This window comes from Anas platyrhynchos, chromosome 6 (genome assembly GCF_047663525.1).
Source record: "Anas platyrhynchos isolate ZD024472 breed Pekin duck chromosome 6, IASCAAS_PekinDuck_T2T, whole genome shotgun sequence".
Lineage (NCBI taxonomy): Eukaryota > Metazoa > Chordata > Aves > Anseriformes > Anatidae > Anas > Anas platyrhynchos.
The window spans coordinates 3,984,105-4,001,068 of record NC_092592.1 but is presented as its reverse complement, the minus strand read 5'-3'; the positions used below and the strand labels follow the sequence as shown (position 1 = coordinate 4,001,068).

General features: G+C 44.3%; 2 protein-coding genes across 7 annotated transcripts in view; one reads left to right on the top strand and one right to left on the bottom strand.

Moving 5' to 3' along the window:
• Positions 1 to 4,251, bottom strand: part of RNLS (renalase, FAD dependent amine oxidase) — an 81,332-nt gene extending 77,081 nt beyond the window's left edge. For 5 of the 6 annotated variants that reach the window (XM_072040269.1, XM_072040271.1, XM_027460201.3 and 2 more), the window contains exons 1-4: positions 4,108 to 4,251; positions 3,907 to 4,000; positions 3,524 to 3,666; positions 2,189 to 2,347 (exon numbers count right to left, since the gene is read on the bottom strand). In XM_072040269.1, coding sequence (XP_071896370.1) covers positions 2,189 to 2,347; positions 3,524 to 3,666; positions 3,907 to 4,000; positions 4,108 to 4,219 — 508 coding nt within the window. In that variant the 5' untranslated portion in view covers positions 4,220 to 4,251. The remainder of the gene's footprint in view (positions 1 to 2,188; positions 2,348 to 3,523; positions 3,667 to 3,906; positions 4,001 to 4,107) is intronic. The other variant, XM_072040270.1, reaches the window with a different exon arrangement.
• A 3,190-nt stretch (positions 4,252 to 7,441) lies between these two features.
• On the top strand, positions 7,442 to 15,569 carry LOC101802036 (lysosomal acid lipase/cholesteryl ester hydrolase). Its single transcript, XM_072040222.1, is given in 7 exon segments — positions 7,442 to 7,549; positions 11,082 to 11,199; positions 12,907 to 12,949; positions 12,951 to 13,097; positions 14,491 to 14,600; positions 15,307 to 15,342; positions 15,345 to 15,569. Coding segments are annotated over 7 exon segments (720 nt in total). The 3' UTR covers positions 15,503 to 15,569.
• The last annotated feature ends 1,395 nt before the right edge of the window (positions 15,570 to 16,964 follow it).

The window sequence follows — 16,964 nt, the reverse complement described above, 5'->3', positions numbered from 1 at the left end:
GGGACTTGCCTTCTTTTTGGACATGGAAGGATTCAATTTTCAAAACAAATTGCCCTAACAATGTTTTCAAAAGGGGGCAGAAATGCACAGTTGGTACATACTTGAAGGTTTTCTGCTTTCAGTGGTTTCTGGTAAATTTTATCTTTTTTTTCCTTTCTTTATATTACCATTATTTCAAAATGTTTCAAAGCATTCTCAACCAATGTAAGAGCCTCAGAGTGCCCATAAAGTCATATGATGTACATATGCCACAGATACTTAATCATCACTCAGTCCCCATCCACTGAAACCGCATGGTAATTAAATGTGTATTAAATCCAGTTTATTCCAGAATACTCATCTTTTACATGGCCATGTAAATTGGAAATTATTTTCAAGATGCCAAGGAATCTACGCCTAACTCCACTAAATCAGTCTATCTATTCCCACATTATCACTTGCTGCTTTAACAAAGTGAAGAATGCAGTCAATACCCAAGCACGTTCCTCTAGACACTGCTCTCAGAGTGACATTGAGCAAGTAGGGTACCAAGTACATGATTTTCATGAAACAATACATTTTTACCTTATATTATCAGACAGTACTACCACTTACTCTTTTCTCTTCCCAGGACATTCACTATCAATCCCTGTTGGAAGGGACGCTGGACAGAGCCACCACAGTGCAGTATTTGCCCTTTTAGTCGCACCACCAAGCAAACTGCTATCTTCTTAGGCCTGTCCCAATACATTTGTAGAGTCTGGACTGCTGAGGTGCTTGAAGCCCTGACACATGTGAGCTGACCAAATTGAACTGGAGTAGCTTGAGAGTTAGCCATGATGGCAAACACCTTTGAAGCACACGTGTATTTAAACGCATTAAAATCCAAGATACAGCACAACACAAGGAGCCAAGATCAGTTCTTCATCTTTAGAGTGCTGGTAGAGCTGCTACAAACCAGAGAGTGGAAAACCCATGCATTTTAAAGCGTCTACTTTGGGATCTGGCAGCAAAGAGGCAACAAGCCCTGTCAGACCAGAACTGACTCAGAACAGTCATGTGGCAGCATTGATGCCAACACACTCCATTCAGTGAGAGTTTATGAGCCAGATGCAGCATGTTCTTGGTACAACACTGCAGCTGAGGTGATAAATCCACAGCCCAGTGCACTTCACATGGCTTTCCAAAGCCAGCACAGGCCTGGCTAGGCTTCCTGGCCTCTGCTCAGCATCAACCGTAAGAGCTGCATTGAGAAACGAGGATTTCCTCCTCCTGGAAATCCTCATGAGGCCCTTCTGCAAGGGCTCCTTAATGTGGATCAGGTCCATGGTAACTGCATCAGATCTGCTCCCTTGCAAGGCGGCACCTCATGCTGCAGGGAGTATGCTGTGGACAGGCACCGAGCAGGGCTCACCAGCTAAATTTCAGAGAAAAGCTGGCGCTGCAAGCCACAGGCCGAGATAACACACCTAAGCGAGGAAAGCTGTTCAGACTGGAGCTTACATTCCTCTCTCAGCACAGAGCTGCTCCTCCTAAGCCTCCATGGCACTGTTAAACACATTTACCCCAATTAAGCAAAGTTTAACTGAGACTTAATCATGTTTGGGAAATACAACCCCCAAGGGGACAGCCAGAAACAGCAAACAAGCCAGAGGGTCTGAGATGCTTTCATCTTCTAGACTACAGATCAAAGAGCCCTGCTCCCTGCTTTTTTGTCCCCTGAAGGCCATACGATTCCATATGATTTTAGTCCCACTGAATGCCCCAAGGATTTTCCCTGCAGCACATACGTTATTCAAGTCTTACTCCCTGGGTCATCCCAAGTGCAAACATACCAAGGGCAGCAATGAAAAAAAAAAAAAAAACAAAAAATCAGACTTCCACAAAGAGGTAGCAACAAGGAAACAACCAGGTCCAGACTAGCTGAGGATCTTGTCCATTTTGGTAACTATTTTCAAGTTACAGAAAGCCTATCCTGTTTTGGAAGCCCCCCCCAAATTAAATCTCAGATTTTCCATCTAGTATTACTGCTCATGCACTACACATATAGCCCCGCAACTACCCATCTCCTATCAGTTTGAGATTCATCATACTCTAGCAGAAATTAAAAGGCAGCTCAGACTGTTGAGGGCTTTTTTTTTTTTTACTATACGTGAAGCTCAATCACCATTTCAGGCTCAATACCTGCAGTTCTGAGGTACAAACTTACTGTTTACAATGTCACCTTGTAGCTGAAGAATTTGTGGAACCGGAATTGTGAGAATAACTACATCAAAGAGTTCTGGTGGTCCCGTTTTCCTGGAGACTTCCCATTTCCCATCTCGAAGAGAGATGTGAGTTACGTGGTATTCATAGAAGACATCTGCACCTGGTTCAAAAAAGAAGAGTTAAATACTTGTAACTGGATTCCATGGAGAAATACACAGTAGTTTCCCTTAGTAAGTGGATAGCTTTTAAACAGCAAAGCACACAGATGATCTTCGGGCAAAGTTTCACAAATTAGGTTGCTGAATTTAACAGCCACCATAGGACATTTAAAGAAGAGATCCTTACTGGTTGAAAAGTTCTTTTAACTCTCTTGTACTAGGGCTGGCATTCATCTGACTCCTTACTGACATGATTCAGCTCAATGAACAGGTGGAAAACTATCAGCTGCTCTCGGACAGGTTCACTTCTTGTGGCTTTAGTGAGCTGAACCACCTCAGCGTGAAATCGGAGGAGCACAGGATGTGGCACAGGGTAAGGGTCCAAAGCATACATCCAGGAGCTGAAAGACAGAACTGTCCCCCTTCGCGTATCTCACATATAGGAAGACAGTAGCACAATTATGTGAAAGATTAGGGACTCAAAAAAACAGCTAGTTAAAAGAAAGAAGTCCCATAAGACGTGCAAAGCTTGACTGTTCATAAAACTAACATTCTTCAAACCAGAGTTAGATCAGTTCACTAAGCAGTATAACATGGTTCTGCCACATTCCACCTACTGTAGTAGTTACAGTTAAAACTAGCAGGTATTCTTCTCTTCAAGTCTTTTCTGAAGAGATTTCAACACGGAGGGTTTACATACTAAGTTCTCATTTCTTCAAAACACAGGATGTAACTCACCACCGTGCTCCCAGCTGCTCGTGGAAAAAAAACAGCACTCACTTTATTCAAGTTGTATGCAGCTTAAATATCTTCTCAATTATCTGTGCAAACACAGTGTCATCTTACTCCCACTACATTAGTTCTGTCCTAACTGCGTAGGACTTGCTAACCAAACAGGATAACCATAATCTTGGCTACTGGTCCTACAGTCCTTACATCTGTAGACATTTTTCATACGCCTGCAGCGCAGCTGAAGTCAGTGAAGCACCTGCAGGACTTGGAAATTTCTGAAGCTCTCAGATATGTTTAACTACTTAAGTAACTTCAAGACATATATAAACAAATAAGGAACTTGAGCAATTTTTCAAATTTAAATCTCCGACTAGAACATTCAAGAATGCCATCAAAAACATCAGAATTAAAAACCTTAATTGCAAACAAAGGCATCTAAAAATTACCTGACTGCTTTAAATAATACTTGACAACGGAGGAGATGCCCTGAGGCGCCATGTAATTGCAAGAGTCTTCCTTCTCTACCATTCCTTCAATGGGTGCAGTCAGTGGTTTCAAGATGCCGTGAGACAGAAGCTCATCGAAGAAGCTTAAAAAGAGCAAGTGACAGCGATGAAAACACTGCATGAAAACCAACGCCAGCTGTCAATACTTTCTCCAATTAAAGACGAGAAGCCCGACTGCCGAATCAATAAAAAACTGTTCCGTAGTCTCCCTGCTCTTCAGTCAGACTGGGCACGGCCGGACACGACGCAGCAAAGCCCCCGACCGGCCACAGGGCGGAGAGGGGGGGCGGGGGGCGAAGGCAAAGGCCGGGGGAGCCGCTCACCTGCCGCGCCCCGCCCGCGGGCTGATGTACTGCGCTCCCAGGTCGGCGCTGCAGGCGGCGTCCCGCTCGCTGCGGCTCGTGCTCATGCGGCCCCCTGCAAGCAACACTCAGATCAGATCAGATCAGATCAGATCAGATCCGCCCCTCCCCGCCCCGCCCCGCCCCGCCCGGCCGCCCCCAGCCCCGTCCCGCCGGGCCCACCTGCGCCGCGCGCCTTGTCCCACACGGCGACGCGACCCCGCACCGCCCCCCGCAGCAGCGCCGCGCAGGCGCCGCCCGTCAGCCCCGCGCCCAGCACCAGCACCCGCGCCATCGCCCGCCCCGCTCCGCCCCGCTCCGCCCCGCTCCGCCCCGCTCCGCCCCGCTCCGCCCCGCTCCGCCCCGCTCCGCCCCGCTCCGCCCCGCTCCGCCCCGCTCCGCCCCGCTCCGCCCCGCCGGGAGGCACCGCCCCGTGCCGGCTGCGGCCCCGCCCCTGGGCCCATAACCTCGCGCCTGGGTTGTCAAGGCGGCCTTGGGTTTTGTTTCACAGAATCACAGAATCACAGAATTTCTAGGTTGGAAGAGACCTCAAGATCATCGAGTCCAACCTCTAACCTAACACTAACAGTCCCCACTAAACCATATCCCTAAGCTCTACATCTAAATGTCTTTTGAATACTTCCAGGGATGGTGACTCCACCACCTCCCTGGGCAGCCTGTTCCAGTGCCTAACAACCCTTTCAGTAAAGAAGTTCTTCCTAACATCTAACCTAAAACTCCCCTGGCGCAACTTTAGCCCATTCCCCCTCGTCCTGTCACCAGGCACGTGGGAGAACAGGCCAACCCCCACCTCGCTACAGCCTCCTTTAAGATATCTGTAAAGAGCAATAAGGTTGCCCCTGAGCCTCCTCTTCTCCAGGCTGAACAAGCCCAGCTCCCTCAGCCGCTCCTCGTAGGACTTGTTCTCCAGGCCCCTCACCAGCTTCGTCGCCCTTCTTTGGACCCACTCAAGCACCTCGATGTCCTGTTTTCGAGCCCTTAGGTTTAGCGTAGTTGATCAAGAGTGGCGTTTGAGCCAGGGGAGGCAGTACGCTGCAGTTAGGAGCATGGGTGGGATGTGTGCTAGAACTCATCCACCGAGCTTGACCTGTCATGGGAAACTGTCCCACAGCATTCAGCCTGGGAAGTGGACCGCGGCACTGTATCATGAAGGATACGGTGCATGCTAAGCCATCCCTGCACCGGTTATCCAGGAATGCTCGGGGCTTGATCCACCCTGATGATCAGCTTCTAAAGTAATCAAAACCTGCCCACCTGAAGGTGCTGCCCAGCCAGAACGACTTGAGGGTGTGACAGCTTCCAGAAAGTGCTGATGGGCCATCGCCAGCACCTAGAATTTTCCTGTAACCATACCTGGCACTAGCTTGATTTTGGCAAGAAGCTATGGCTTAGTGTTAGGAAAGAGGGATCCCAATGTATTGAGAGTGGAGTAGATAATGCTGAGGGGCGGTGGCAGGTTGGCACCTGGAGAAGGATGAAGTTTTCTTGATGATGGTCATAGCACACTAGTGGATACCAGTAGGCGACAACCAGCATGTTCTGAATTTATGAGCTTGCTGCTGCGGCTTCTTGGAGCCCACAGTCAGAAGCTGAAGGAACTTCACCTCACCTGTTGTCTTTGTAGAACTGCCCCTTCCACCTTTAACACACTGCCAACAGTTTGCCTTGTGGCCACCATTCAGGAAAACACATTCCTGTCCTGCCAGCCTGGAGAGTGTGTGACTGTGAAATGGTTGGATTACTGTCCTTACTGAGCTGCATAGGTGAGAGTAGAAGTGCCAGAGAACTGCAGATAGGATCATGGGAACATGGGAGACACTATAACCTGATGCTTCAGCACACATCTTGCAACAGATTGATGTAAAACCAGATAGCTCAGGAAGCACTTCACAGCTGTGCCTTTCTTTTTGGTACTTAGGACATAGCTGTGGCAAAGCTGTAGTCCCCTGTGGTCCTTGGGCCCAGGGTGCTCCCGAGCTTTGCATTCAGCCTTGCCCAGAGGCATGAGGTCCTGATTGGAAATTGGTTGTAGCTGCTTTCCTCTAAAATAATCTGATGGATCATGCAATTATATCTCTGGGCTGAGCAGTGGTTTGTTGCTTGTTTATTTAGTAAAACGAGATTTCTCAAACTTCATAAATGTTTTGTGTAAGACCAAATGACCAAATACATTAAGTTTGCTTAGGAATGGTTTATTTTACTGAAGGTTTATCTGGATTCTCACTGGCAGCTTAATTTGTGAGAAAGTTAAGTAGAGTTTCTTGATAAAGAAAGTCTACATCGGTAGAGTTTCTTGGTGCATTTTCTTGGTAAACTGTGTCCTGGTGGAGGCAAATAAGAAGGTATTGACAAGAGAAGAGTATTAAGATAACCAAAACAGAAATATTAAGGATCGAGACAGAACCTTTGACACTGATTTTATGGAAAAAGATTATTAAACTTGAGTGCAATAGGTGGTAAAAGCACCTAAACAAGAATAGTATAGAACACTCTGTGCTCACTTGGTGACCATTATGGACTGTTAGCAGATAGAGTAAATGTGTTGCAAGAAAAAGCTCCATGAAGTGGGTGAGGACTCTTGGATGTGTGACATCTTTCTGTTTCAGGACCAAACACCTAACTTAAGTATGTGTGGGTGACAGAAAGCCCTGGATGAGGGGCATGATAACACACTCACTAGGAGCTGTGGCATAATAGCCTTTCTGAAAAGGACCTGGGAGAGGTGGTGGATATCAAACTGTGTATGAGCCAACAGTGTGCTGCAAAGACAGAGGCTGCAGGAGTGGAAACATGGCCACCTGATCTCAGTCAGTTATCTCTGGCACAAGGGAGGTCACACCTGGATGCCAGGTCCAGTCCTGCTCTCCCCAGTGCAAAACGGTTGTGAGACACTGGTGAGGCCCAATACAGGCTGGTAAAGTTGCAGCATCTCTACAAGAGGTGGACAGAGCTGAGTTTATCGGGTTTGGCCACAGGCGGGCTGAGAGGGGTCTGCAAGCAGCCTGTGACATCTCAGAGTGCAAAAAGTGTTAGAGACAAAAGCCTCTCTGGTGCAGCACATAATGTGGTAAGGGACAACAATGTTGTGCCTTTGGATGTTGACGGTAGACCTGTAGAAATGCTTCTTGAGAGTGAGGAGCAGCCCCAGGACAGTCACCACAGAGCTGGGGGATCTCCACCCTGCGGAGTTTCCAAAACTTAACTGCTCAAAGTCAGGGCCACTCTGATCCAGTACTGGGGATAGTCTTGGTTCTAGTGGGACACTGGATAAAGATCTCTGGAGATCCATTCCCACCAACATTTCTTTGACGCCATGATTATGTGATCATTCTCAAGGGCCTCTCCTTGATGTTTAGCAAGAGCTGTATATGAGATTTGAGAGGCCTAAGTGTCTTGCAAGACTTGTGATAATGTTCTCACTTTTCAGGTGTTGTGGGACACTTGGCTATGAATGAAACCTTAGCCTTACATCCTTCAGGGAGGACAGTGCCTCTAGATGAGCCCAACCAGAATTGCCCTGCCATTGCCCCAGAATACAGACTTCCACGATCAGTTTCCTCAGAAGGTGTCTTACTCATGGAAGTGTGGCTTCTGTACTGTAAAAGTAAGATGCAAGAAGCAACCTCCAAGTCTCTAAATGATAAGCATTTTTTATTTTTTTTTTTACTATGGCTATGTTTAAAGAGCAGACCCATTGCCACATCTTGTAACGTGCCTTGGACACATACCAGGTCCGCTCCAGTTTGACAGTCAGGACCCATCTTTCCCCATTGATCCTGCACTGTGATTTCAAAGCAAATCAATCCATGAATGTAGGGCAGAAGACAGCCACAGCCCTGACAGGGATGATGGGGAAGGATACATGTGAAGAGATGCATCTGCCTACTGTGTGTACATACGATAGAGCTTAGATGCTCTTTGTGCTTTCCCATACATGTGTGAAGAACAAGGATGTTGCAGTGGGTCAGCCCTGGCCAACAGCTAAGCACCACACAGCTGTTCAGCCACTCCACTCCCTCTGTCCCCAGAGTGGAAAAGGTGGAGAAAACAGAAAAGGCAAAATGACAGAAAGAGAATAAAAAGAAGTGATGTAAAGACAATCACGCACCACTTCCTCTGAGCAGAACAATGCTCAGTCTCTGAGCAATGGCTGCCTTGGGGAACAGCCGCCCCTCCCCATTTTTTATTGCTGAGCATGACATTATATGGCACGGAGTATCATTTTCGCCAGCAGCTGCCCTAGCTTTGTCCCATCTCTGCTCTACAAAGAAAGTTAATGCTGCCCCAGCCAATGCATCTACAGAACTTTTTAAATGGTTGCCTGGGATTTAATCTTAAATTCACATTTACCAGCTCTGTCCATACTGTTGTAAAACAGAGGATTGTAGAGCTCTGTCTGGCATATCGTTGTTTCTTAAATACGGTATCTGCTATCAGAAAGCCATTTCAGATGCTGACTGTCCCTTGCAATAACTTAATAATTTCTCTTGTAATAAATATGTAAAATGGTCATTGAAATGTGAAGCTGGGAACTTTCTTCAGGCTTATCAATTAAATCACTTTATTGATGGAAATCACCTTTAAATTTACATAATTATTTGCTGCCTAAACAATATTTAGTAGGCCAGCATAAACAAATTCTGGGCAACCATACTTTCTAAATTATGGTATTGCCTAATCATTAATGTTTAACATCTCAATGTGTTTACATTTACTCTTCTCTGTTCTTGCTACCCCCACCCTTGAGATGGTTCAAATAGGGTTGTCTTAAGAGAGGTGACGAGTACTGTGCAGCACACCAGCGTGGAGTGGGGATTGGTCCCCAGCTGCTGCTATGTGCCACATCTCCATCCTCTGCCGACTCAGCATGCCCAGCATTGCTTTTGTGTACTGCCTGTCCATCAGAGGGACTGACATCTCACTGTCTCCTTTCACAGGAGCTGTGTGACCCTTTGGCCAGGCTGGTAGCCTTCACTTTTCTAGAGGTGGGTCTGGAAAAAATACTTGTGCAGCTGGGCTTCTATCTAAGCATGCATGTGTATGTGAACAGTGCTTATGACTCTGGCTGAAGGAAAATGGCTGCAACCCAACTGTCTGTGTTTGGCCAAGGAGAGGGGAGTGAAGCCTGGTCTTCTCAGTCAACTCAGAGATTGGTCTACCCCAGCTTTCTCTGCCTGGTTCAGGTGAAACAAGAGACTACCCAGGGGAAGCACATGGGCCTGGCCATTTTCTGTAGTCCGTCACCTTGATGTCGCCTAGCGTCTAAAGCTGTTGGAGGGAACAACTCTGTCCAGCCCTTTCAGTGTCTGTTTACAGACCTATTGTCCATAAATCCTTTTTGACCCAGAAGTTCCCACTTGCTTTCACCACTTCTTGTGGAAGGTTAAATTTCTAGTTCACAAAGTATTTTTAAAATGTTTTCAACCAGTCTCCTACCAGTATTATTGAGTGACTCCTAGATCCTCTGGAAGATATGTTGATCCCAAGTAAAGCGATGCAATTCGCATACTGATTGGCACTTACAAGTGTCCTTTTCTAAATGAAATGTAATTAATGTTGTCATTTTTCACTATAATCAAGGAGAAGAGCAAGTGACTAGAGGCTTTCTTTTCATGATTTTATTTCTGTTTAGGGAGTGAATATGATGTTGGCTCTTAAAAGATTATCAAAATCAACCTGCTGTCCTTACTTTGCCTCCTGGATAGACCTGGACAGTTGATTTAATAGGTGATGCAAACAGTATTGCAGTGTTACAAAGCTCTCCATGTCAGAGCAGCACCTCAGTTATACCATTTCCTGCAATGCAGTTGGGAAGAGATAAGTAGAAGTGGCTTGCACTTCTACTTGCACTAGGGGTTTATTTGTCATAACAGTTATGACACATCCTTTGTGTGCTTATAAAAGAAGGTCTGGCTCAGGGTCTGAGAACTGGGAAACAACCTAAAATACATTTTAATTGCATAAGGGAGACAGTCTTTCATCAGATGTTGTAGTGGCTATATCATAACTGTATCATCCTGGCACCAAGCTGGGTTATACTCGCTGCTGGACACTGATCAAAATCAGAAATTCACTCACACAATAACAGAAGAACTTAGACTGAAGGCACCCTGGTGGTTCCCTGTCCAACCCAGTATTTCGGAACCCAGGATACTGTAGTGGCTCATTTTTAAAGCCATGGCTAAACACTTAGCAAGTATATATTTGATATGTCTTGTGTTGCGTTCCTGAAATTTGTGTAGAAAGAGCCAAATGTCCCTTGATCCCCACCAGGTCAGAGTCTCTGCATGATAAGCTGGGGCCTAAAGATATCTTCCGGTCTCTATTGAGCGGAAGAGATACTTTAATCAAAAATAACAGGAGAAAGGTCAGGCATGTGATGTCTTTTAACACACTTGCAATTTCCACTGGTCTGTAGAGACTACAAGGATTGTTCCCTTGCCCCTTACTAGAACTCCTGAAATCCCATTCCACCTTCCTGAGCATATCCCAATTAGCATGTGTTTCCTGAGCCACTGCACACACAATAATGCTTTAAGACCATCTAAACCTCCATAATAAGTTTGAGTCCCTCCTTGAGGTATTTTCCTGCCCACATCTCTCCTTTCACTGCTGTGAGTCACCTGTTGATGGCTTACAATTAAAACACAGGTAGTACTTTACCACGTGTGTATTTGTCTGTGTGTGTTTGTGTGTGTGTGTTGGTGTCTCCTGAGCTTTAATCAGTGAGCAGTGTTTCTCTCTGACTATCAAGAGAGCATCTAGGTGGTATGAAATCAAAGCTGTTAGTGCAGGTGTGTTATGAGGCTCCCTTGCTTCTGACAGTAGTGACACAGTAAATGTGTTGTTCTAGGCAAACTGAGGATGTGGCTGGCTCTAGCTCTGATGTCCTTGGTCCATGGGATGCTATCAGGGCAGCAGCTCTTTGTTCCTATTTTCTAAGAATCCAGAAGCACGTATGAACATTTTGTGTGTAAGTATGACAGAGATGGAACAGAGGCAGTAGTTGTGTGGGAACAGTCATATAAATTATCAGTAGGTAAATACTAATTTAATTTTTTTAAAAACTTTTAAACTTTTTACTTATGGATTACATTGATGGCGAGCACACTATACTTTGCTTTTTTCACTTACAGAGTGAAATGGTCTCCTTCTGGAGATACCCCAGTGAGGAGTATGACATGGTGACTGAAGATGAATATATCCTTCAGATTAACAGAATTGCTTATGGGAGAGAAAATGCTGGAAACAAAGGTAAAATTAACCTGTGCTATACAGAAAAGCCACACCTTAAGCTGTTGTCTTCTGACTGGAATACCAGGGCTTGTGCAGGAGGTTTTTCAAGATCCCAAGGACATGCCATGACTTTGGTATCTGTAATGTCTCTTTTGATCAACAAGACTTTGTAGGGAGAGTGGATCCCTTGCAGTGATGTTTTCTCCCCTGTGTGGAGGCCTGAGAGTGGGTGATGCTCCATGCACACCGCAGGTTGCAGTCCTGGCAGTGAACAGTGGACCATCCATCTTATCTACCAGTTCCCCGTGCACAATTTGGGTTTTCCTTGTGAGCCTCTCTCCTAATATCTGGTCCTGCAGCTGTGTGGCAGATTGGCAGAGCAGTTTGGTACTCCTTGAACAGCTGCCATGGGGCCCTGTAGTCCTATGAGGAGTGATAATGAGGGGAGAGCAGAAACCACAGTACCTGAGGGAGCTCCCTTAGCTCACAGGGAGCAAGGAGAGGGGAAAGAAAGGATGAAAGGTTAGGGGAACAACGACAAAGAGACTTGAGCAAAACTGGAAGGTTCTAAATCCAAAATTTCAACTGAAAAGGGATTTCACAGAATTACAGAATCACAGAATGGCCAAGGTAGGAAGGGACCTCTGAAGATCATCCAGTCCAAACACCATACAGAGCAGGATCACCTAGAGCACATTGCACAGGATGGCATCCAGGCTGGTTTTGAATATCTCCAGAGGAGACTGTACAACCTCTCTGGGCAACCTGTTCCATTGCCCTGTCACACTCACAGTAAAGAATTGGCTTCTCATATTCAGCCAGAACCTCCTGTTCTTATAATCTCACCTCTCCAGGCACCTCCATGTTTGCCTACAAAGTTACCTGGGCACCCAAGTTCTGCTAATGCAACTGGCAAAGCAGCTCTGCCAAAAGCCTGCTGAGATGCAGAGCATAGGTACCAATCTGCTTGCATCTCTGAAAATACTTGACCCAATTTTGCTCTTGGAGACAAAAGAACATGCTATGAGATGTCTCTGAAAAGGCAGCACCAGCTGGTTTTATCTAGAGTAGGGAGAGTAATGGTATCTATTGCTCTTATAATAGTAATCACATATTATAAATATTTATGATAGTAATTAGGGACCTGCCACAGAGTGTGGGAGATAAAGATTTGATTCTCTTCCCTGCCTCTGGGTGTTCATCCTCCCAGCCCTTGGAACGTGTCCAAAGTAAAGATAGGCCAGACAGGAAAACTTATTCTTCCTCCTTCTGAAATTCATTGTGACAGCAAAGAACTCACAAGCACATCTTTCTAGGTTGGTGAGACATCCTTGAGAGCAAAGAAGATCTGCCAGCATTGTTTAGGAGTTAGAGAAAATAAGGAGAATTAGAAAACTGTTTTGTTTTGTTTTGTTTTGTTTCTTTGTATACTATCCCCCAGCTCTACATGTTGAACTACCTAGTGTTAGGTTAGCTACAGAGAAGATGAGAAAGGACGTTGGGGAATAAAGGGCAAAGCACTTTGAGGTACAGTGCACCTCGTGCATCTACTACCTAACGAACTTGTTTTACTGAAATCAAGGGAAGCAGAACTGCAAACTTCTGTACACTTAAAAAGTAAAAGAATTCCCGAGCTGTCTCAAATGCTGTCAGACAGTGTTGAGGGGAAAAAAGAAAGAAAGAAAAAAAAAAAACAAACATATTGTCATGATGCCTGTCTTTCAGGTCCAAGGCCTGTTGTATTTCTGCAGCATGGTTTATTTGCAGATGTGGGTTACCAATTTGCCTAACAGCAGTCTGGGCTTCATTCTTGCAGATGCTGGCTATGACGTTTGGATAGGAAACAGCAGAGGGAACACTTGTTCCAAGCAACATCGGGTCCTCTCTCCCAAATGAAAGGAATTCTGGGCTTTCAGGTAAACAGTGGTACTTCGAGGAACTAAGATACAAATGGCTTCTTTTGTTTTCAAATTGTTAGAAATGGCTCAATCTTCAAAATAGGATTAAATAAAAAAAATAGGATTTATTAAAGGAATAGAGGTAAGCAAACAGCGCTGGGTGCACCGGGAGTCTCCGCTCCACCAGGACGCACACCAGTTACATCAAGCAGCTGATTTTTATGCTCCTAGACTAATACATATTCATTACTACTTCTAAAAAAAACAGGTTATTATAATTAGCTTCCGGGGTCCAGTCCCTCCTACTGGAGCATGTGCATCAGTCTCCTCTGGGGGTCTCTAGGGGTCTTTCATGCTGAAGGCTCGTAGTCTTCCTCTCCAAGTTTTTTTCTCGTCCTTCCCCTTTGTACTCCTTTGGCACCGTACCAAGTTTATAGCACATTTTCTGCAGGTCTTGTCTCCCAGCCATCCTTCAGCTTCTTTTTTTCTTCTTCTTAATCTCTTGGCCACCTGGCCAGATACCAGAGGTTTTCATAGTATCCCATAACAGTCACTAGTTGTTATCAGTTGTTCTGAAACCCCCAGACATCAAAGACTTCATACAAACACAAATAACTTTCTTATTGACACTTCACCAGTAATTAAAACATTCTTCACCAGCCATTCACAGGGACAGTCACACCTATAGCAGTGTTAAGTTAATCTCGAAGAAGACAGAAAAAAAAAAGGCTGTAGCTGTTAGAAATAGAAGTCTGGAATAACAAAAGCAAACAGGTTCATAAATTTGAGGAGTATTTACTGAAGACTTGATAAATTGACTAGAATGAGGGGGAGACAGGGACACACTGCATCTGTGGTTCAAGAATTAAATTGCCAGTGCAGGGCCCAGAGGCAGACAGGACTGTTCTTTATGGACACGAATTGTTAAAACTTTCCTCACAAAGTGATGCTGTTCTAGCTTGGGGAGGAATGCATCAGGCTTAACTGAAGAGTGTCCTCTTATTTTAGGTGCATAATACACAGTTTTTAGCAATTGTGAAAAACCATGTGCAGTTCAATGTCTTTAATACCCCCAGAAGTCAGACCCTTGCTCCATCAGCCTGCACTTCCCATACTCACACCTGAAAAGATTGTCTTACTGGACCTTCTTGTCTCTTGCAAAATAATACATTTAATTGGCAAGGGGAAGACAAGTATTTTACACAAAATGTTGGGAGCAGTTGCAGAATGGACACAAAATACATCTCAAAGGCAGTATTTTTCCATGTGTTTACCAAAGGACATGCTAAGTAGCATGGAGACAGTTGTGGGATTGTCCTGCCCTCCCCATTGGTTTTGTGCTTTGTTGATGATTTTCATTTGGATGTAGGTAATCCACATATAAGTAAGATAGCAACTCTTCCTTCTGCAGCTTTGATGAAATGGCTAAACATGACCCACCAGCAATTATAAACATTATTGAACAGAAAACAGGACAAAAGCAGTTATGTTACATTGGTCATTCACAAGGCACCACTATAGGTAAGCTGGTGCGGAACAGCTTTCTGCTATATAACATTTCTAGTTTTAACTAGATATGCCATACTCTCTCTCTCTTTTTTTTTTTCTTTTTTTTTTTTTTTTTCATTGTGCTGGAAACTGAATATGGATATAAACCCATCATCAATAAAGTGGTACATGCTCTGCATTGCTCACAGAAATTACAGAACAATTCCTGTTGCTATCCAGATCGGAGTTTTGGCCAACATAGTTAGAAAAATAATTAACTCTTGGAGTGAGCAGATGGCATTTCAGCATCCACTCTTGGACCTGTGATCAGGAAGGTTTTAAGCCTGCTGCTTTCCAACTAGTAAAGGTTCCCAGGCAGCCTTTTGTGAAGCAATGCTAACAGCAAACTTTCCTGCAAGAAAGGATTGGTCTGCAAATGTCATCTTGACCCAGCTATTGAGCAACAGGGATACATGACAGTTGGACTGGATCACAGCCCACCCTGGGACAGTGAGACAAAAGTTCAGCAGGAGTAGTCTTGTTGACTGACCCTATGGCAATGTAGGATGTCTCTGTTATCTTTGACATCTGTAAAGCAGTTCTTACTAAACCATGTACCTGAATGCCTTGAAAGAGTAAGCCTCTTTTTTTCTTTTTTTTTTTTTCTTTTTTCTTTTTTTTTTTTTTTCTTTTTCCTTTTTTTTCTTTCTTTTTTCTTTTTTTCCCCTCTTTTTTCCAGCTTTTGTAGCCTTTTCCACTATACCTCACCTGGCTCAGAAGTTAAAATGTACTTTGCTTTAGCACCTGTGGCCACAGTCGCATTTATTCAAAGTCCATTTAAAAAGCTATCATTCTTTTCTGACTATGGTCTCAAGGTGTGTTGGTCCTTTGCACAGACTATTCCACATAGCCATAATGAATGTATTTTTTCATAGGGATTCTGAGATGACCTACATAGCAAATTTCAAATCATTTACAGAGAGATGAACTTTTTGCTCTGTCTGTTTTTATAATGAAGGGAATCATACATATCAGTCCAGAATCTTTCTATCCTGTCCTAAATTTTGTATCCACAATATTCTGTCAGAATTAGAGCCTAGAAGGTTGAGGTTATGGGCAGATGTGCAAGCAGCAGGTACCAAAATGTTGGAGCTGACTGCCTGGCTGATCCTCATGACGTTGCCCTCCTGCTCCCACAGATAGCTAACCTAGTTCACTACAGGGCAATTCCTGAGTGGAACCATATGGATTTCTTACCGGGTCTTGATGCAACAGGGATTTTGTATTACGAAATGGTCCATATGATGAAGAATCCATAAAGCTGCTGTTTTGAGGCTACAGTTTTGCTACATTTTTGCTGGTATGTCTTTTAATATTAACATTATGTTTGAAGTATTTTGAAATTTTTGACTATTTGGACCACCTAAATGTAGTAGACTAAAATACTCTGCCTTTAACTAGAGCAGTGATGGGAGTGAGGAGAGGAGGCTGATTGCTGAGGCTGACATCAGGGTAGGCACTTCCTCTTCCCTTTCCCTTTCCCTTTCCCTTTCCCTTTCCCTTTCCCTTTCCCTTTCCCTTTCCCTTTCCCTTTCCCTTTCCCTTTCCCTTTCCCTTTCCCTTTCCCTTTCCCTTTCCCTTTCCCTTTCCCTTTCCCTTTCCCTTTCCCTTTCCCTTTCCCTTTCCCTTTCCCTTTTTCCTTTTATTTTCATCAGCCATGTTTCATTCACAAGGTACAGAAAGGTATAGGAAGCATAATTAAGGAATCTGGTGTTTCAGACACTTCTATTTAGTCTAGTGTCACAGCTATGTTTCCTCTGAGACACAACGAATTTTGTGTAGCCTTTACTGTGTGGTATGCTTTAAAGTGCTTGCAATTCCCCTACAAGCACACAGACTTGTAAAACTGGGAATCTGGACTCCATCATAATTGAGTTTATTCCTGGCTTCAGCAGGGACACAAAACTCAATATTGCTGTCTCAGGACTGATACTGTTACCCCTGGACCTTTAAGACTAGCAGCATGGGTCAAAGAGAACTTACAGGCCTGTGATGAAAAAAACACTACATCTACTGAGAGGCGTTATGGTTCTAGTGGCTTTAAAAATCAATAAAAATGGCAATTAATCACATTTTGAATGTGTTTTGTTGTTGTTGTTTGTTTGTTTCCTCCCAACAGCTAAAAAGCCAGAGAGGATGAATTGAGAAAAATATATTCTGAAAAGCAATTACAAGACAGACAGTCCAACAGTCCTGTGATTCTGATATGCAATGTACAAAATACAAAGGAAAAAGGGCTTAAGGAATGTACACAGTGCCTATGTCTTAGGCTTTTTCTGAAATATTTTGGTAATAAGATTGAGTTATTTATTTTGATTTGCATGTTTTCTGACTAAA